Source organism: Vigna unguiculata, chromosome 7, assembly GCF_037176805.1.
Source record: "Vigna unguiculata cultivar grain cowpea cultivar isolate G323 ecotype 2 chromosome 7, ASM3717680v1, whole genome shotgun sequence".
Classification (NCBI taxonomy): domain Eukaryota; kingdom Viridiplantae; phylum Streptophyta; class Magnoliopsida; order Fabales; family Fabaceae; genus Vigna; species Vigna unguiculata.
Window position 1 is genome coordinate 36387532 of NC_140798.1, and position 16172 is coordinate 36403703.

General features: G+C 30.5%; 1 protein-coding gene and 1 long non-coding RNA gene across 2 annotated transcripts; one reads left to right on the plus strand and one right to left on the minus strand.

Moving 5' to 3' along the window:
* Window positions 1-2516: 2516 nt before the first annotated feature.
* Window positions 2517-4460, plus strand: LOC114189726 (uncharacterized). The gene is made up of 3 exons (XR_003605725.2): window positions 2517-2639; window positions 2745-2827; window positions 4142-4460. It is a non-coding gene; the product is annotated as an uncharacterized LOC114189726 (long non-coding RNA).
* Window positions 4461-5058: 598 nt separating this feature from the next.
* Window positions 5059-14418, minus strand: PHO1 (phosphate 1). Its single transcript, XM_028081339.2, has 15 exons — window positions 14092-14418; window positions 12260-12340; window positions 11919-12150; window positions 11446-11785; window positions 8705-8753; window positions 7951-8022; window positions 7654-7783; window positions 7282-7402; window positions 6827-7076; window positions 6614-6718; window positions 6472-6516; window positions 6235-6387; window positions 5830-6108; window positions 5607-5743; window positions 5059-5273 (listed from the first exon to the last, which is right to left on the minus strand). The coding sequence occupies exons 1-15, from the start codon at window positions 14332-14334 to the stop codon at window positions 5186-5188; spliced, it is 2325 nt and encodes a 774-aa protein (XP_027937140.1). The 5' UTR covers window positions 14335-14418; the 3' UTR covers window positions 5059-5185.
* Window positions 14419-16172: the final 1754 nt, after the last annotated feature.

Consider the following 16172-nt stretch of genomic DNA (forward strand, 5'->3'; position numbering starts at 1 on the left):
TAAATGTTTTTATTCATTATCAATATAATTTTGTTATACCAATACACGGAAATTACCTTTCACTTCTTACATTTTTGTTTTGATAGCCCTTAATTATTAATGTATCTATTTAAAAAAAATAAAAATTCTTTTCATTATTTCTATATTTTACATTTACTTTTATTCTTTCTATTCAATCTTCTTATTTCTTTCATATTATTTTCACGTTCGATTCAATCATATCCTTAAGATGTGAAAGATAGTCTGTCTGAAAAATTAACTTGATTTTCAACCATTTTCCAATCCCACAAGATATTAGATATAAAAATAACAATTCACAAACACCAATAATTGAGATGATTCAAACTCAAAATGTGTGAGATCGTGTTGATTTTTTACGTGTTGATTTTTTTACACGATAAAAACTAATCCCAAACGCATTGAACACATGCAATTTATAATTGAAAAGAAAAAGAACACAAAAGATCACGGAACTGAAAGACAGTTTAGGAAATTTCATATTCAGAAGTATATGCTTAGCTAACTAAACACCATTAATGTGAAAATAGAATCTGGGTTGCATAAGAAATGAACACCACTGTTCTTGTTCTTTGAAGAAATTATTGAACTCCTAGCAATAATTTTTAGATAAAACTGGCGGAAGAAAAGAGAGTGACAACACAAAAGACAATGAAGTCAAATTCAATGCACAAAGCCTCAGTCTAGAAAAGCCAATTAACCGCAATTTTTTATTGTCTACTCTAATGTTAAGAAACAGGATGAATTTATTCTTATGCCTTTGATCAAGATTTTGAATATATGAAATAAAAAATAAAATAGACATTTTTTTTAGTATATATCAATTCTAATATCTGTCGTCCATAGATAATATAATAAAAGAAGTATAAATTATTACGAAAGATATTCTTATGCACATTACATCACATTTAAAAATGCAACACAAAAAAAAAAATAAAAATGAAACAGCCTAAGCAAAGTTTGGATACAGCCTGGTCAATAAAATTGGCCAAACTTTCGGCAATTAGATTCTTGGTTAAGTCTTTACAGATCAACAAAGTTATTCTAAAACAATATGCTAATAGGTCTAAGTAATTGATAATACATGGTAAAGGCATGCATTATTGAAGAACAAGGTGATTAATTTTACAGGTTTCTGAGAATAACATGTGGTCAATGGCTTCAGTGTGGTCCCCTTCCACTTTTTAAGGCACAATCTCATAGAAATTCAACTCAACTTTCAATTCTCTAACTCAGGTGTGTGCATGGTCAAACTACTAAAAAACTCATTAAAAAACAAGATTTCATGTCTCCGGATAAAAAATCTCAAATTTGATGTTTTTTTATTTATCAGTAATTAAAAATCCTCGCATTTGAGTTGAGAAATTAAAAACTTTGAAAAAAATGATGTAAGAGAAAAGAGGCTAGATGGTCATATAGATAAGCTTAAACACAGTTAGATCAATCATGTATTGTCACTTCTGCAAACTATCACTATCCATCAAATTAGCTTAGTTGTCCATATATTTCGTGTTTGAATAACCTTAGTCATACGAATTTGTAAAAAAATTATTTAATTTATATATAAATTAAACAAATTAAAAATATAAAAAATATATTTATAAAATGTATTGAAACATATCCTCGCTATCCTTTTTATCAAGCATAAAAAAACAATAATTTAAAAGAACTTTCCTCTAACTTCATTTTTAAAGTTAAATATATTTTTTATCTTCAAATTACTTTTAAAATTTGTATTTTATCCTTAAAATAAAATTATAAATATTTTGCTTTTATATTTTATATATTTTATGAAAGTGGCATAAAACATTTTCACAGACCAATAATTAAAAGTATTTTCCATGTGACAAATGAAATTTGAAAGTAAAGTATAATATAATATCTATATGTCATTTGTTGAAAGATCTTAAAAATAAAATATGTATATAATTTAGTTAGGAATAAAATATAATTTCTAAAAATGATTTAAATACCAAAACACATATTTATCCGGATTGATGATTTTATTCTTCCTTTATTCTATATTATTAAGGTGCATATAGTTTGTTTGACTGCAATAATGATACGTTTGTTACAGTTGATTTTTTTTTGAAGCCCAGCTTCTAGTATCTCTTTCATTTTTTTTCTGTAAAAATATTTTAGTTCCTCAGTGAATTAACAGAATTAGTTGCTGAGTTAAATTCTAAATTCTAAAATCAAAATTATAAATTTCAAAATAAAAATGTTTAACACTGCTCATTTCTTTTTTTTTCTTTTATGTTTAGGTATTGCAAAAGTCTTAACATGTTCAATGATAACAATTTTGAATATACATTCCTATTTAGTTATAGAGAGAGCCTTTAAAAAGTAAATAATTGAAAATAAAGATGTATAATAGGAAGATAATTTGTAATCCCCATTTCCGTTCAGCTTTTATGAGTTTGGGCCTGGCCTTTTCGCAGGCCCAAGACCAGCCCATAGAAAGGACCCCAACACTATGCCTAGCTCTCACACTCTCACTTTTCCCCTTTTCAGAAAAAAAAAAAATCAGTTCTCTTCCTTCTCTCCCTGCTGAGGCTTGAGAACTCTTCTAGGGCACAATGGACTTCTCCTTAAGCCAGCTGGAATCCTTCCGTTCACAAGTGAGTAACTCTTAGGGTCTCCTAGCATTCTTTTTCCTCTTATTCCTCATTGTTTGGATGCATGGGTTGGCGTAGGGTTTAACTTTATGCCATATGTTGTCCCAGTTTTCGTGTTGCAGCTCAGTACTGTAGTTCCTGAAGCTGTAGTCCTCCAAGTTGTGAGCTTGTTCCTTTTAGCATCCAAAAAGGTAAGGGGAAGCTAAGGTTGCGTTTCTTTTTATATTTTGCTTGTTTCTGGACTGTACTGTGCCGGTAAGGCTTGAATGTTGCTATTGAGTGTATGAAAATGATTTATGAGTGTTTATGTTTGGTTGAACGAGAAATGCATGTGCCAACAGGTGAGAAACCTGCTAATCTTGCCCAAGCGAGTGACTCTCGCCTAAGCGAGGGTAGCAGGGTTTCGTCTTGGATTTCATCTCGAGTTGCCGCCTAGGCGACTTGCGTTATTTTTGAGCGAGACACTGTCGCTTGAGCGAGAACTCGCATGAAATCCCACAAAGGCCACTGTTGAACTCTCGCCTAGGCGAGAAGGGGTCGCCTGAGCGAGAGTAACCCTTACGCCTGGGCGAGGACCTTCAGTTTAGGCGAGATTTCGTGTTAGGGGCTGTTGTGTTGGTTGATGTGACTCCATACTGTGTTAATTATTTTCTTTGCTCATAGTATGTGGCCATGCTTAGTATGTATGCTTGAATGGGACTGGAATGAACGTGTTGTTGTGTAATAAGCTATGATTTCATTTATTGAGCATTGGGATGCATGTGATAAGTATGTAATGTGAAACATGATATGCTTGCTGGTGGAACCAAATGAGAATTGGGTGATGATAGGCATGTGAAATGTATTGGTGAGGGAGTTTCATGGGAAACCCCTAGTGATATGTGTATATATATATATACATACATATATATATATGTATATACATATATATATATACATATATATATACATGTATATATATATATATGTATATATATATATACATGTATATATATATATATATGTATATATATACATGTATATATATATAGATGCATGCCTAGTGCATACCTTGATATAGGAGATGTCTAGATAAAGGAGGGTATCCTGAACTCTAATAAGCATTCACGCTCACGTAGAGCAGAATGGGTTATGTGGTGAGAGTGGCAGGAGGTCCTTGTCTTGGGACAGTTTGGGCCCGAGACAATAGAGGATTAACCCCGTGTGTGGTTGGGTGATAACCCCCTGCGCCTAGACTCTACAGAGTTTAGAAACCAGCACGGGCACATACTTCCTTTAGAATCCTATATCAAGTGTATGATCCGGATATCGAGTCATAGTAACTGCATTTGATGGTCCTCACATGTTTTGAGTGTTCCTAGTAACATGTTAATAGTTGCGTTGCCATGCCTTGTATATGCTCTATAAATTATTAAAGAATAATTCCACTCTGGCTTACCCCTTTGCTTTGTTTATGTTTCTGTTTTGTTTTCTCTTTGCGATGATCACCTTGTTGGTGGGAGCAGATGGAAAGCACGTTGAAGGTGGACCTGATAGTAACAGTGGTGCGGCGTAGAGAGTCCTGTCATCTCTGGCTCTTGGGGAGCATTTTTCTTTTAGGCATCAATGCCTTTTGTTTTTCATAGCCCTAGAGGCTCCGTTTTGTGAATGCTGAACCCCTGTAGTGCATGTTTTGTTGGAGGCATGTGTAATAGATATGCCTCATTTTCTTTAAGAATTTCTTGGATGACTGTAATGGTAAATCCTTAGGTGTACTGTTTCATCTGATAACTCTTATGTTCCATATTATGCGATGTTTTGCTAAATAGATTGCTCTATTTAAAATGGGTGTCACATAATTTGTTTGCAAAAATTATTTATAATTTTTTATACAATATTATTATTTAAGGAATGCTTACTCAATTGAAATTTTGGTAATAAATTATATTTTAATGAATTTAATAGATTTCTAAAATATTAAAAAAGTAAAGAAAAAAGATTGTTATTCAAATAAGATAAATAAATTAATGAAACATAGAAATATTATAATATATAATTTTTAGCATAAAACTTTTTTTCCCAATACAAAATTCATCTGTAAGAACATTTCCTTTATTTTAATAAATTTTTGTTATAATAATTTTCTCGAGGTAGTTAGTGTGTAGTTTGATTATGTAATAATTTAATTCAACCTGACATGACACATGTGATGAGTGTGGTAAGTTGATTCACAAGACTATATTATAACATTGCACTGGTAACCATGACACTTGTTATTTGATTATAGGATATATATCATTTTTTTTTGCCACTTTTTAAAAAATATTATCTTTCATTCAGAAACCAAGCATGTGTGGAAGTGCATTATATAATTTAAAATTAAGGGTACTAAGAGGTAACATTAACAACATTAGAAGATTTTAGAAGACAAGTGGGCATGATCTTGAGAATTGCATCATGGAACATGCACCTTAACTTAAATGTTAACTTATTTGGTCCGAAAAAGAGGAAATTATAAACATCATTTGCAATATTTACTAGCTAACGTCATTTGCAATATAATCTGCTCATCAGTCCGAATCCGTCTCTCGAAATGGAAGTGGAACGGTCTTCACCGCCCGGTAATGACCCACGTTGTTGAGATGCTCATTCTCCAACCTGTGTTCACACAACATCAACTTCATCAGGTGAGTTTCTTCACCTTTTTTAACAAATGCTAAGGAGCCGTTTTTAATGTAACATTTAAGATTCTTATTACGACTTAGAGTTCTGTCATTGTCACTCCATCCATTCTAGTGATATCATTGTTCCTATTATCAGAGACATTGAATTTTTCTAGGCCTCTACCTAACGGGAATGGGGTTTTAATAGGTCTTGTTTATGGGCAAACATTATACTAGGTTGTGTTACATTCGATGTGACAGGCCTTTTAAAGTCCAGATTGAATGAATTTGATGCAAAAAAAAAAATGATCCTACTTTGTAGACATACCTGTAGAAATTCCAATGCCCTCTTCGAATAACCTCAAGTGCTGCTAACAAAAATTCTAGGAGTCGTGATTGCACACGCCCTACTTTGAAGTGCAAGATAGTCTCCACCCATGTCACTCTCAGCACAAAATTCAAGACCTGATGAAATTCAGCATCGATCGCTTATTGTATAAAAAACTTATGGTAGTGAAATTCAGATGAGGAGGTAAAGAAGGAAAACTTACAATAGACATATAGTATACGCTCTTATTCTTTAAAATTAGTTCATCTCTGAGCCATGGATTTATGGAATTGGGGGTAAGAAATCCCCAGTCCTTGACGAAGTCCCAGTAAAGTTGATACACTGTGGCCACCACTGAAGTGATTAACACTATACCAAACCATAGATGATCATTTTTCCTGCTGTAGGTAACTCTGGCCCCTGCTGCCACCATTGCCGAAACATACTTACCCATGTTAGCCAAATGGTTCACATCACCATCATCGAACCACCTTCTCACGCACTGGTAAGGACATTCAATAACCATGCGTTAGTTTATAAAATAATGGGGAATATGCAGTATAAAAGAAGTTTCTGTTAGCAATAATATAGTATGACTCCAATTCTTGAAGTAGTTTCCTAAGCTTACCTGCAAAGCACGCCAATAATATGGTAAAAATGAGATGATGTAAGTTATTTCCATGTACATTCTTCCAGAATGACAGGCCTCAGGGTGGTATGTTTTGAAAACTCTAGCAAAAATGTGACAACCAGCAATTTCCAAATGCCTTAGCAATGGAATCTGCAAAAATAACACAAAATTTAATGTTACTTAATAAGATAAAAAAAAGGGGCAAAACCAGAATCAGTTGTAGACTAAGATCACCTGGCTAGTTAGTTGATCCGCCATAAAAAAGTCTACAAGCAGAACCTGTGGCAATGACAAATTATAATATTAAATGCTAATTTCAGTTTTCCACATATCTGATCTTACAATGTACCAATTGTTCCAACTGAGGGAAGTTTACCTTATAAAAGGGAGAACATACTATGTTGCGAATAACCCGGATGAAGCAGTAACGTGTGGGACGATAAAATATGTCAAATGGGCAAATGAGCAGTGCTATGAAAAACTGAAAATAGAATTTCTTTGTCAGTATAAATAACTTTTCAAAATTTGAAGCTATGTAAACTAGTTTATCTCATAAACAACAAGGAAAATGAATAGTTATGAGACAAACCAGAAGAAGAATCCCAGGAATGGCATCAATTTGGGTAGGAGAAAAGTCAGCAGCCCTTAGGAGCAGATGTAAGACCATTGCACCAACCACAGTTGTCATTAAGGTAGTGCTCATCAGAAATGCATCTCTGTGCTTTAGTGCTGTGGTCGGAGAGAATTCAAATATGAAATTGTAATTGATTCTTGTATTCTTCCACATGAACAGGTTACATCCATACAAAAACAAGTGCAGGCTCAACAATGCAAACACACTGCACAAAATCACTGTCTCCATTAGTGCACCATTCATATACCTATTCTAGTCTAAAATTCCGCAAATTAAATTTTCAGGGGAGTTTTCAGAAACTCCTTAGTTTAACTACATTGGATTTCATGGTTTAGAATTATAACCTACTTAGGAAAAGTTTTAAACTCATTTGTGTGAGATATGTTAAAGTTGGAAGAATGTGAAGTAACCTGAAAACGGGGTAGACTGTTTCCATATAAGCTGGCTCGTTACCAGGGGAGAATATAGCGCACAAATGAGCCAAAATTGCGTATACAGAAAACAAGGATACAAAACATCCTGTAGACAACCCTGCAGAGACAGTAAAATTTGACCAATCAGTGCTCAAATTGGTGGCCACTAAGCATGGGATATAATAACAGTACATAAAAATATTATTTTGCATTGATCTACTCAGACATTGCATTGCAATTTGAATTCTGAAGTGACACTACCTTCTTCACTGTTCTTAAAATAATTTGGTAGTGTTGTTCAATGCTAAGTGCCATGCCATGCCATGCGAATATAACGAAGAGACAGGGATAGAGAGAAAGAGGCATTACCGACAAGGAAGGTGACCATATGAGAATCTTTATGTTGTTGGGGTCTTAGAAATTTCATTGCCTTTTTCCTATCGTTGTTGGCAAAGTGCTTGGTGAATATGGATTCCACTTCGTCCATTAGTCTAACAACCTTACAAAACCAACGTAGTATAATCATAACCACTTGTTAGAACCCGTTCTCCACATCAATATCAGGGAAGGCCAAAATCAAAAGATTTAAAGTTCAGTAGTGCAGTGCTTTTTCTCTTTCACTAACTTTTGAAATGAAGACATTTGGAAGGTGAAACCAAAATGTACCTTGTCGGAACTAACGAAATGGGACTTCTTCACTTCTTTTAAATAATTTGCAGAAGCTTTCTGACAAGATACCTGCTCCATCAGAATGCAATATCATTTTCATTTGTTTATACATACACATATTAGGAATTCATATTAAGTTAACAGCAGAATAAATCATTATTATTAAGGAAGTAAAATATATAAAAAATTGGTTCAGACAGATATTTTTGTTCCTAAACATTTTCAAACAGATCATTATAAAAAAAGGAGGGTAACACCAAAAGAGAAGTTAAAAGGCACTACATACATTAGAACACATAATTTTTGTTAGATTGCAACCAAAAAAAAGTTGGTAAGTTCATTTGATGTGTGAAACAGCTTTACTAGATAAATTTAAATATATGTAGGAAGCAGTTTTGGACATATGTATAAGATATGACTCCACTGAAAAGAATGGAAAAGAGAAATATAGTGGTACTGTCACTATCTTTAAGTCATATGTACTATAAGTCAAAGTTAGTTGGGATAGGAAATCGACTTCTTCTTCTCCGTCATACACTCATAGTTTAAGATTCTGTTTCTCACCACTTTAATGTAAGATAATTTTAAGTATTAGGCACCATCAATACCACCACAGATTATTAATTTTTAATTCGGAAACTTTCCCTTAGTTTTCGTCCATGTTATTTCAACATTTCCCATTCAATTCCATGCATGTATAGCAAAAATATAACGAAAAATAGTAAAGAGGAGGAGATATCTTTAGCCATACCTTGTCAAATTTCTTTAATATTTTTGTAAATGCTACCATATTCAGTGAACTGCAAAAAAAGAGAGAGTGAGTTGGTCATTCGTGAGAGATATATTAGATTGGATTCCAAAATAAGACTTCTAAATTTCAGTTTTAAGTTTACTAATAAGAAATGATTATCATTAAAGAGATCCCTATTTCTTATTCAATAGTATAATAATTAATTCAGTAAAGAAGTATAATAATTGAATTTATTATTATTTATACATATATAATAATTAATTCATACGAGGCAGGCAGGCATAGATTTACCGTAAAAAAAAACTCTAACACACATTAGTGTCCTGTTTTTTATAATCTTCATTCAAGATATTATAGTTCTTATTCAACTCAATTCTTCTGTATTTCATAAGTTTAAATTTTAACGAATTTATAATATATAAATTATAATATTTTAAATGATTTATGGATTTACGAAATAAGAAAAGCATAACTTATACACAAGAAGAAAAAAATATATATTTAAAGAGTCTTCCCATTATTCTTCATTTCAAATACCAGAATAATTTATAAAAAATAAATTAAAGAATCAAAGTTGTTATATTAACATTGCATTTATTATATATATATATATATATATATATATATATATATATATATATATATATATATATATTCGTTTTAACCTCTTTCTTTGCAAATTAAGAAATTTAGTCAGTTATCAACTGATTTTCTTCCAAATTATAAATCATCAGACATTATGGATGCATATACCAATTATAAAGGATTTTGGTATGGTAGACTAAAAAATGTATATCTATTAATCCTATATCATATTAATTATTAGTGTAATGCTTTATATGTTAATGTCTATTCACCATTTTATAACAGTAATTTTTTAGACAATTTTTCTATGGAAAGAAATATATTTAATAATTAACAGTTTCTATCAGTATATCACATTTTTTCATTACACCCTATATTTAATCTGTTCAAGTAGAGAAAACATTATGCCATGTCATTGGCCTAGTTTACAGTATAAAAAGTGTCATTTATTATTAGATAAGTAAAATGTTAAAAGTATCTATCTGTGATCATATAACTTTATTTTAAATGCAATCAAATTAGAATATGATATATTATACTGGTAGTTTATATTTAACCATTTAAGATTTGTTAGACAACCGATGAAGGTTATCTAAAGCCAAACAGTAAAATATATGAAATTTAATTAGAACATATATTAATAAAGCAAACTTTCTTTTACAGTCATTATTCTGTATTGTTATACAATTATTAAAAAAAAAGCAAGCTTTATAGTAATTTCCTTAAATATCTTATTTAAGATCGTTTATAATCGATTCCCACCATTATATCCACAATAGATTAAATTTAAACTCTAATATATGATTTTTTTTTGTACCTATAGTCTCGTTACATTTCATTTTCTGGTATATATAACTTTTTTCCATATACATATATTCCAATTTTCTTTTCGGGAAAATAAAACAGTTTAAGTATTACTTTAATTTTTTTCTATAATGATTATAGTTCCATTATATGAAAAATACTTGTCAAATATTTTCAAACCATTTATTGTGATTAGAGAATATGTGCCCTATTGCTATGTATATTTAGCATTTTTTTTACTGGATATTATGACATTTAGGTGGGGAACCTCTCCACCTCCTTTTGAATCACTTATAAAACGAAGCTTTGCTAATGGAAAAACACTTTTCATAATTTTTTTTATTAATTTTTATCTTGATATAAAGTAATTGATATTTTTATCCCTTCAGCTCACTCATTATGACTTCTAGGAAAACTTTTATTAGTAGAACAAAACTTTTCTATGATTTACTAAACATCTATGTAACTTCTTAAACAATTTGATAAAAATAAGATTTCTTTTTTCGGTTTTCGTGTATTTATATGCTCAAAAAACTAAGTCTCTCTCCCCTCCCTCTTTCATTCGGGAATCTACAAATTACCCCATTAAATTTTAGGGTAAAAACAAACAAATAAGGGATTGAAAAGGAGTTTTCTACTTAAAAGAAGAAAACGAGATGAAAAAAGTAAAGCAAAATTTGATGATAAGAAATTCAATTTGGTTTTGTTGGCCACTATTTGGAAGTGTGTGCAAAAAGCTAGCTGTACAGATCTAACAGAAACATCTTGCCCCCATTCCCATGTAATGCAACCAATGAAAATAAATGCAGATTTTTTTTTTTATAAACTATAAGCCGCTTTATTAAAATATTAAATAGGATTAACTTAATTATATGCAAATAATAAAACCATACTATAAATATTGAGTGAATATATATCTAATCCATAACGTGACACTCAAACCTACCTTCATTTATTCTATCCATCCAAAAACCTTACGTGATGTTATGAACTGCCATGCAACTCAATCCTTCATTTCTATATATTCTTTCCAATTTTGGCCAAGATAATCATAAAATCAATGTTCCCTTTTCATTAAGGTTTTCTCATTATCAATATTCTACTCATAACAACAAGTATACCAACCTTGGAATAAATGCTAAGAAGTTTGATCTTTCTAAGTAAACGTTATAGTTGAAACCTTATATCATGAATAGAAAAGGTGACAATTACACACTTTTACAATTTTATATTAGTTTACTTATTTCCAGCTAAATTATACCCGAGTCTCAAAGCAAAAACTTTTAATATATTAATCAAGACTGAATAAAAGTTAATGAAATTAATGTAAAGAAGAAAATAAAAATGAGAACCTGTAAGTTTTGAGTAGGCCAAGGCCTCTATAAAGCTCCACAAAAGCACTTCTAATCATTTTCTCAGCACATTGGAGCTTTCTCTTGTGAACGAAATCCCCAGTTGGATTGTTCACCAAATCCTCCCACAGCATGCTAGTGATGGCTGTAATGGCCCTGGTTGGGTTGGTGGCTGGAACATCAATTCTCATCGCCATTTTAGGTTTTCCATTCTTCGTCTTCGCCCTCGTCGCAGAATTAACAAAACTCACACCCTTCTTCTCCAATGTTGTCATTACCTCTTCCGTTTGTGAAACTTCTGAAGTTGTTTCATCTGAATCTCCCAAATTTTCTGCACAAACTATACAAATATCTTTTTTGTTACTTTTAATTACAATTTATCATAACAGTGTGTTGTATGATGTCAGCAAGCACTCAAAACTAGGAAATATTTTGAGCAGGATCAACTCCTGTACATGAAGAAGAAAGCTGACCGGAAAAATCAGAATCTCGGGTTGGAGAATATTGAGGGGATGTTCCGGTGCTATACGGCTTCGACGGAGAATTTTTCCGGCGACGGTCACTGATAATTTGCTTGAGGTCAAGCAAAATCTCAAGCTGCTTGTTCAGGGTTTCTCCTCTCTCAAGAAACTCACTCTCTTGTTTCCGGTAAAATTGGTTCACCTTGTTTAGCTCTTCGTCCAGCATCATAAAAAACACGCGCACCTGAGCAAAAAAAAAAAAAAAACAGACATAAATGTCTTCATGTGACAAAACAACAAAACAGTATATACATAAATCATTTAAAATCGATTTAATAAATTAATTAATGTACCTCATCCTCTTCGGAAAATAACTGCGCAAGCTCGGTCTCGTAGATTTCTTCTTCGCCGCCATTCGTGGTTTTCTTCCTCACCTACATATATACTTATTTAATTATTTTCGGTCTTTTCTATTTTGTGTGCGTGTTAACATTATTTTTTTGTTTGCAGAATAAATTAATTGTTTTTTTTTATATTTTATGTTGCAACGGTAGTGGCACAGATAGATCCGCAAAGGCGAGAATTTGGTGGCTTTCGTGAGAGATTGAGAAACTCCCGAAAAGAAAGCAGAAAAGGAGGGCCACTAAACCCGCTTTATTTAGTACTTAACCCCACACTATGCTCACATTGCTTCATTACTTGTTATATCTCTTTACGCCAACCCCAACTTTTCATAATTTTTGTTTTCTCTTTCTAAGAATCATTCATTGTATTTACTCCTTTCTTATTACCATTCACTTTTCAGAAAATCAATTACCAATTTCATTCATGTCTAACTCATCCACCACATTTTAATTAATAGTTAAAACCAAAGGCCAAAAAACAGGAACTTAACTTCAGGAATGTATTATTTTTGAGTTTTATTTATCTTAGGTTACACCTCTCTCTCTCTCTCTCTCTCTCTTAAAAGAATTTAATTCTTTTAAGTATAGGTTATTGTGGCAAAAATGTCATCTTAACGATAAAAAGTAAGCTTAGAACATTTAATTTAACCATTATAAGTAAAAAATATATAAAAAAATACTTTAATTTTGTCATGATTGTTAACGCGTTTTATCACTTCATTTCTAAAAACTATCGTTTATTATTTATAGTAAGTATTCTCCAACACAGTAATTAATTAGTAGTAGATTTTTAAATGATTCAATTTTATTTTTATATTCTCTATTCCTTTTTAAATATTGTTTTTGAAAAACTAAAAAATGTAATGTTTTTTTTAATTGAATGAAATATTTGTAAAATTTTCTGTTCTACTCTCCTTATTTCTATATCACAATCAATACACACACGCGTGTGTGTATATAAATTAATTAAATCTTACATAAATGGTATAAATGAAAAAAAAATAATATTGTTTTAGACTTGAAAATATGAATAAATATTTTTTTAAGTAACACACTTAGAAATAGGAGAGGAAACATTATGGATGATTTATATAGGAGTTTGTAAATTTCATTGTACCACACACAATAAAAATGACAAATAAGACTTTTAATCGGTAATTACTTCAACTACAAATACACAGTTTGTTATCACAATTTTGGCAACCAAATAAAAATTCTTTTTATTTGTTTTGCTTTTGGCCATTGACATTAATTACCATATGCTATAAAAAATCTGTGAGTTAAAAAGGTATCAAGAGAGGTTGAATTCTCCAAAGCAATTCGTTGTCAGAAAAAAGACGTCGCATTTAGTTTGCTCACTATTCATGCAGTAAAGTCGTGCACTGAATCATCATCATCATCCCTCTCAAATCTGATTAGAAGAAGAAATAGAAACAAAAAAGTGTTTCTAAAAAACTATTTTTTCCTTTTCAAGTTTGTTTGAATCAAAACAATAAACTTATCATACATTCGTAAAAGTAATTTTCTTCTTCAATGAAAGGGTGGAAGGAAAGAGAGAGAAGAAAAATAGAGCGAAGATTTCAGGTGTAACATGTTGCTGTCAGCACAGTTTTTGGGGTACGTGCCAAACAGAAAGTGATCGTTTACTTCATTGCCAGAAATCACCAAAACGAGCCGAATTTTGGCCAGAGAACATTAGCCAAAATCGTGGGAAGCAATAATAAACCGATAAACACAAACATAGGAGGGAAGTGAAAACATGAATGTTGTGGTTATGTTACCTGAATGATGTTGAGGTCGTGGTGGTCGGAATCTGAGAGGCTGTGAGCTAGTTTTTGGAGAACGAAGCGAAAAGAATCGAAAATGGAGAGGCCAAAGTGTGGTTTGACATGGTGGTGGGATTGGTTGGGAAGTTTTGAGAGCTTGATTCTCTTTATCTGCTTCTTGAGCTGCCAGTAGTTGACGAAGGCCTCCTTCCATTCTGGTATGAGTTGAGCTTCGAGCTCCTTTGAGAACTTCACCATTTGTGTGTGGAAGAAGAGAGTGAGGTTGAGGAGAGAAAAAAAAAAAAAGTGGAGATAGGTTATAGGAAGTGGGGTGTCATGATCGAATCTGAAAGAGATTTTATATATGTAGAAGAGAGAGAGGATATTGTCCAAAAGAGAGAGAGAAGCCGTGTGCAAGTAGATGAGAGTGGCCAATTTTAATTATGAGATTAAAATTAATTCATTTATCAAAATATTTTTAATCATAAAGCAACTATTTTTATTTTCATCATTATGTTAATCTCTATTATTTAATTATATCTAAAATTAATACACATAAATACTCATACATGTTTCACAATATATGTGGTGATATATTGGAGGCATGGTTAACTATTTATTTTTCTTCTCAAAAGACCATGAGTATTCAGGTTTAAAAAAGATAAGTTTATACTTTTTTGAACTTATTAGATTCACGTAATTTAGACCATCAATATTAATTATTTACTGTATTAAATTATTTAATAAAAATAGCATTATACTTTTTAACTTCATAAGAAAGTTTTTTTGTCGGGGAAGCATACGCGGAAAACATTCCAAAAAATATGGTTTCATGTGAATATTATTTTTTAAAATATAAATCAAACATCTAAAAGAGTCTATTCTTTATTGATTTTTTTGATGTTGTCTTATGCTAATCATAAAAAATATATTATACTAATATTTTAAATATTTTTTAAAAATATTTTAAAACGTTAAAATTAATGGTAATTAATGTAGTATGAAAACACAGTAAAGAAACAATACACAAAAAATCAACAAAGAATCAAACATTTGAAATTCTTTACTAATTTTTTTAGTAAATATATTGTACTAGTAGTTTAAATATCTTTTTAAAATATTTTAAAACGTTAAAATTAATGATAATCAATATATTATGAAAATAAAGTAGAGAAATAACACACACAAAATCAGCAAAGAATCAAACATTTAAAACAAACATTTTCATGTTCTTGAGAAACTAAACACTTTATTGCTACCTACCCCTTTAAGAGAGTTATTATATTTCTTTACCCTTTATTTTTTTTTCCCCTAATATAATAGTTCTAATAAGTAATTCGCATTACCCTTGATTTTTTTTTCCTAGTATAAGTTTTAAATAGTTAGAAAAAATATAAGAGTAAGATGAAAGGTAACTCTGTTGATGTTTGATACATTTTTTTTAAGTCCAATAATCACAAGTCTTAAAAATTATAAAAAAAAGGTTTTCAACCTCAAATTTATTTGATATATTTTAAATAAATAAAAAATATCCATATAAACTTATTACACATTAGCAGAAACTTTTTTATTATAAAAATCAATTTTAATGAAAAAAAATTATTAATCAGTATAATAACTAATTTATGTACCAATTTATAAAATAAAATAAAAATTATTGATTTCTAAAATAGTTATTATTATAAATAGAATATTATAAATGATCTCTAGAATTTAGCTATCAAGGTTTTAGGCTAAAAAAAATTAGTTTATAAATTGATCACTAAATATTAGTTATTAAAGTTTTGACTACCAAATAAATTAGTTTCTAAATTAGTCTCTAATTAATCAGTGACAAATTTAGCAACTAATTATAATTTTGTATTCATAATAGTGATTATTTTAGTAACCAATATTTTTTTAATTTTGTAAATTGATCACTATAATAAGTATCAATTTTTATCACTAAAATTGATTATTATTCAATAGTTTTTTGGTAGTTTAAAAAGTAATGTCATAATTTAGGATAGAATTTAATTATTTATCGTATTAATGATCTTACGAAATTTGATTTTCTGAAAATATGAGTTTTTAGAACATGAACAAAGTAAGATTTT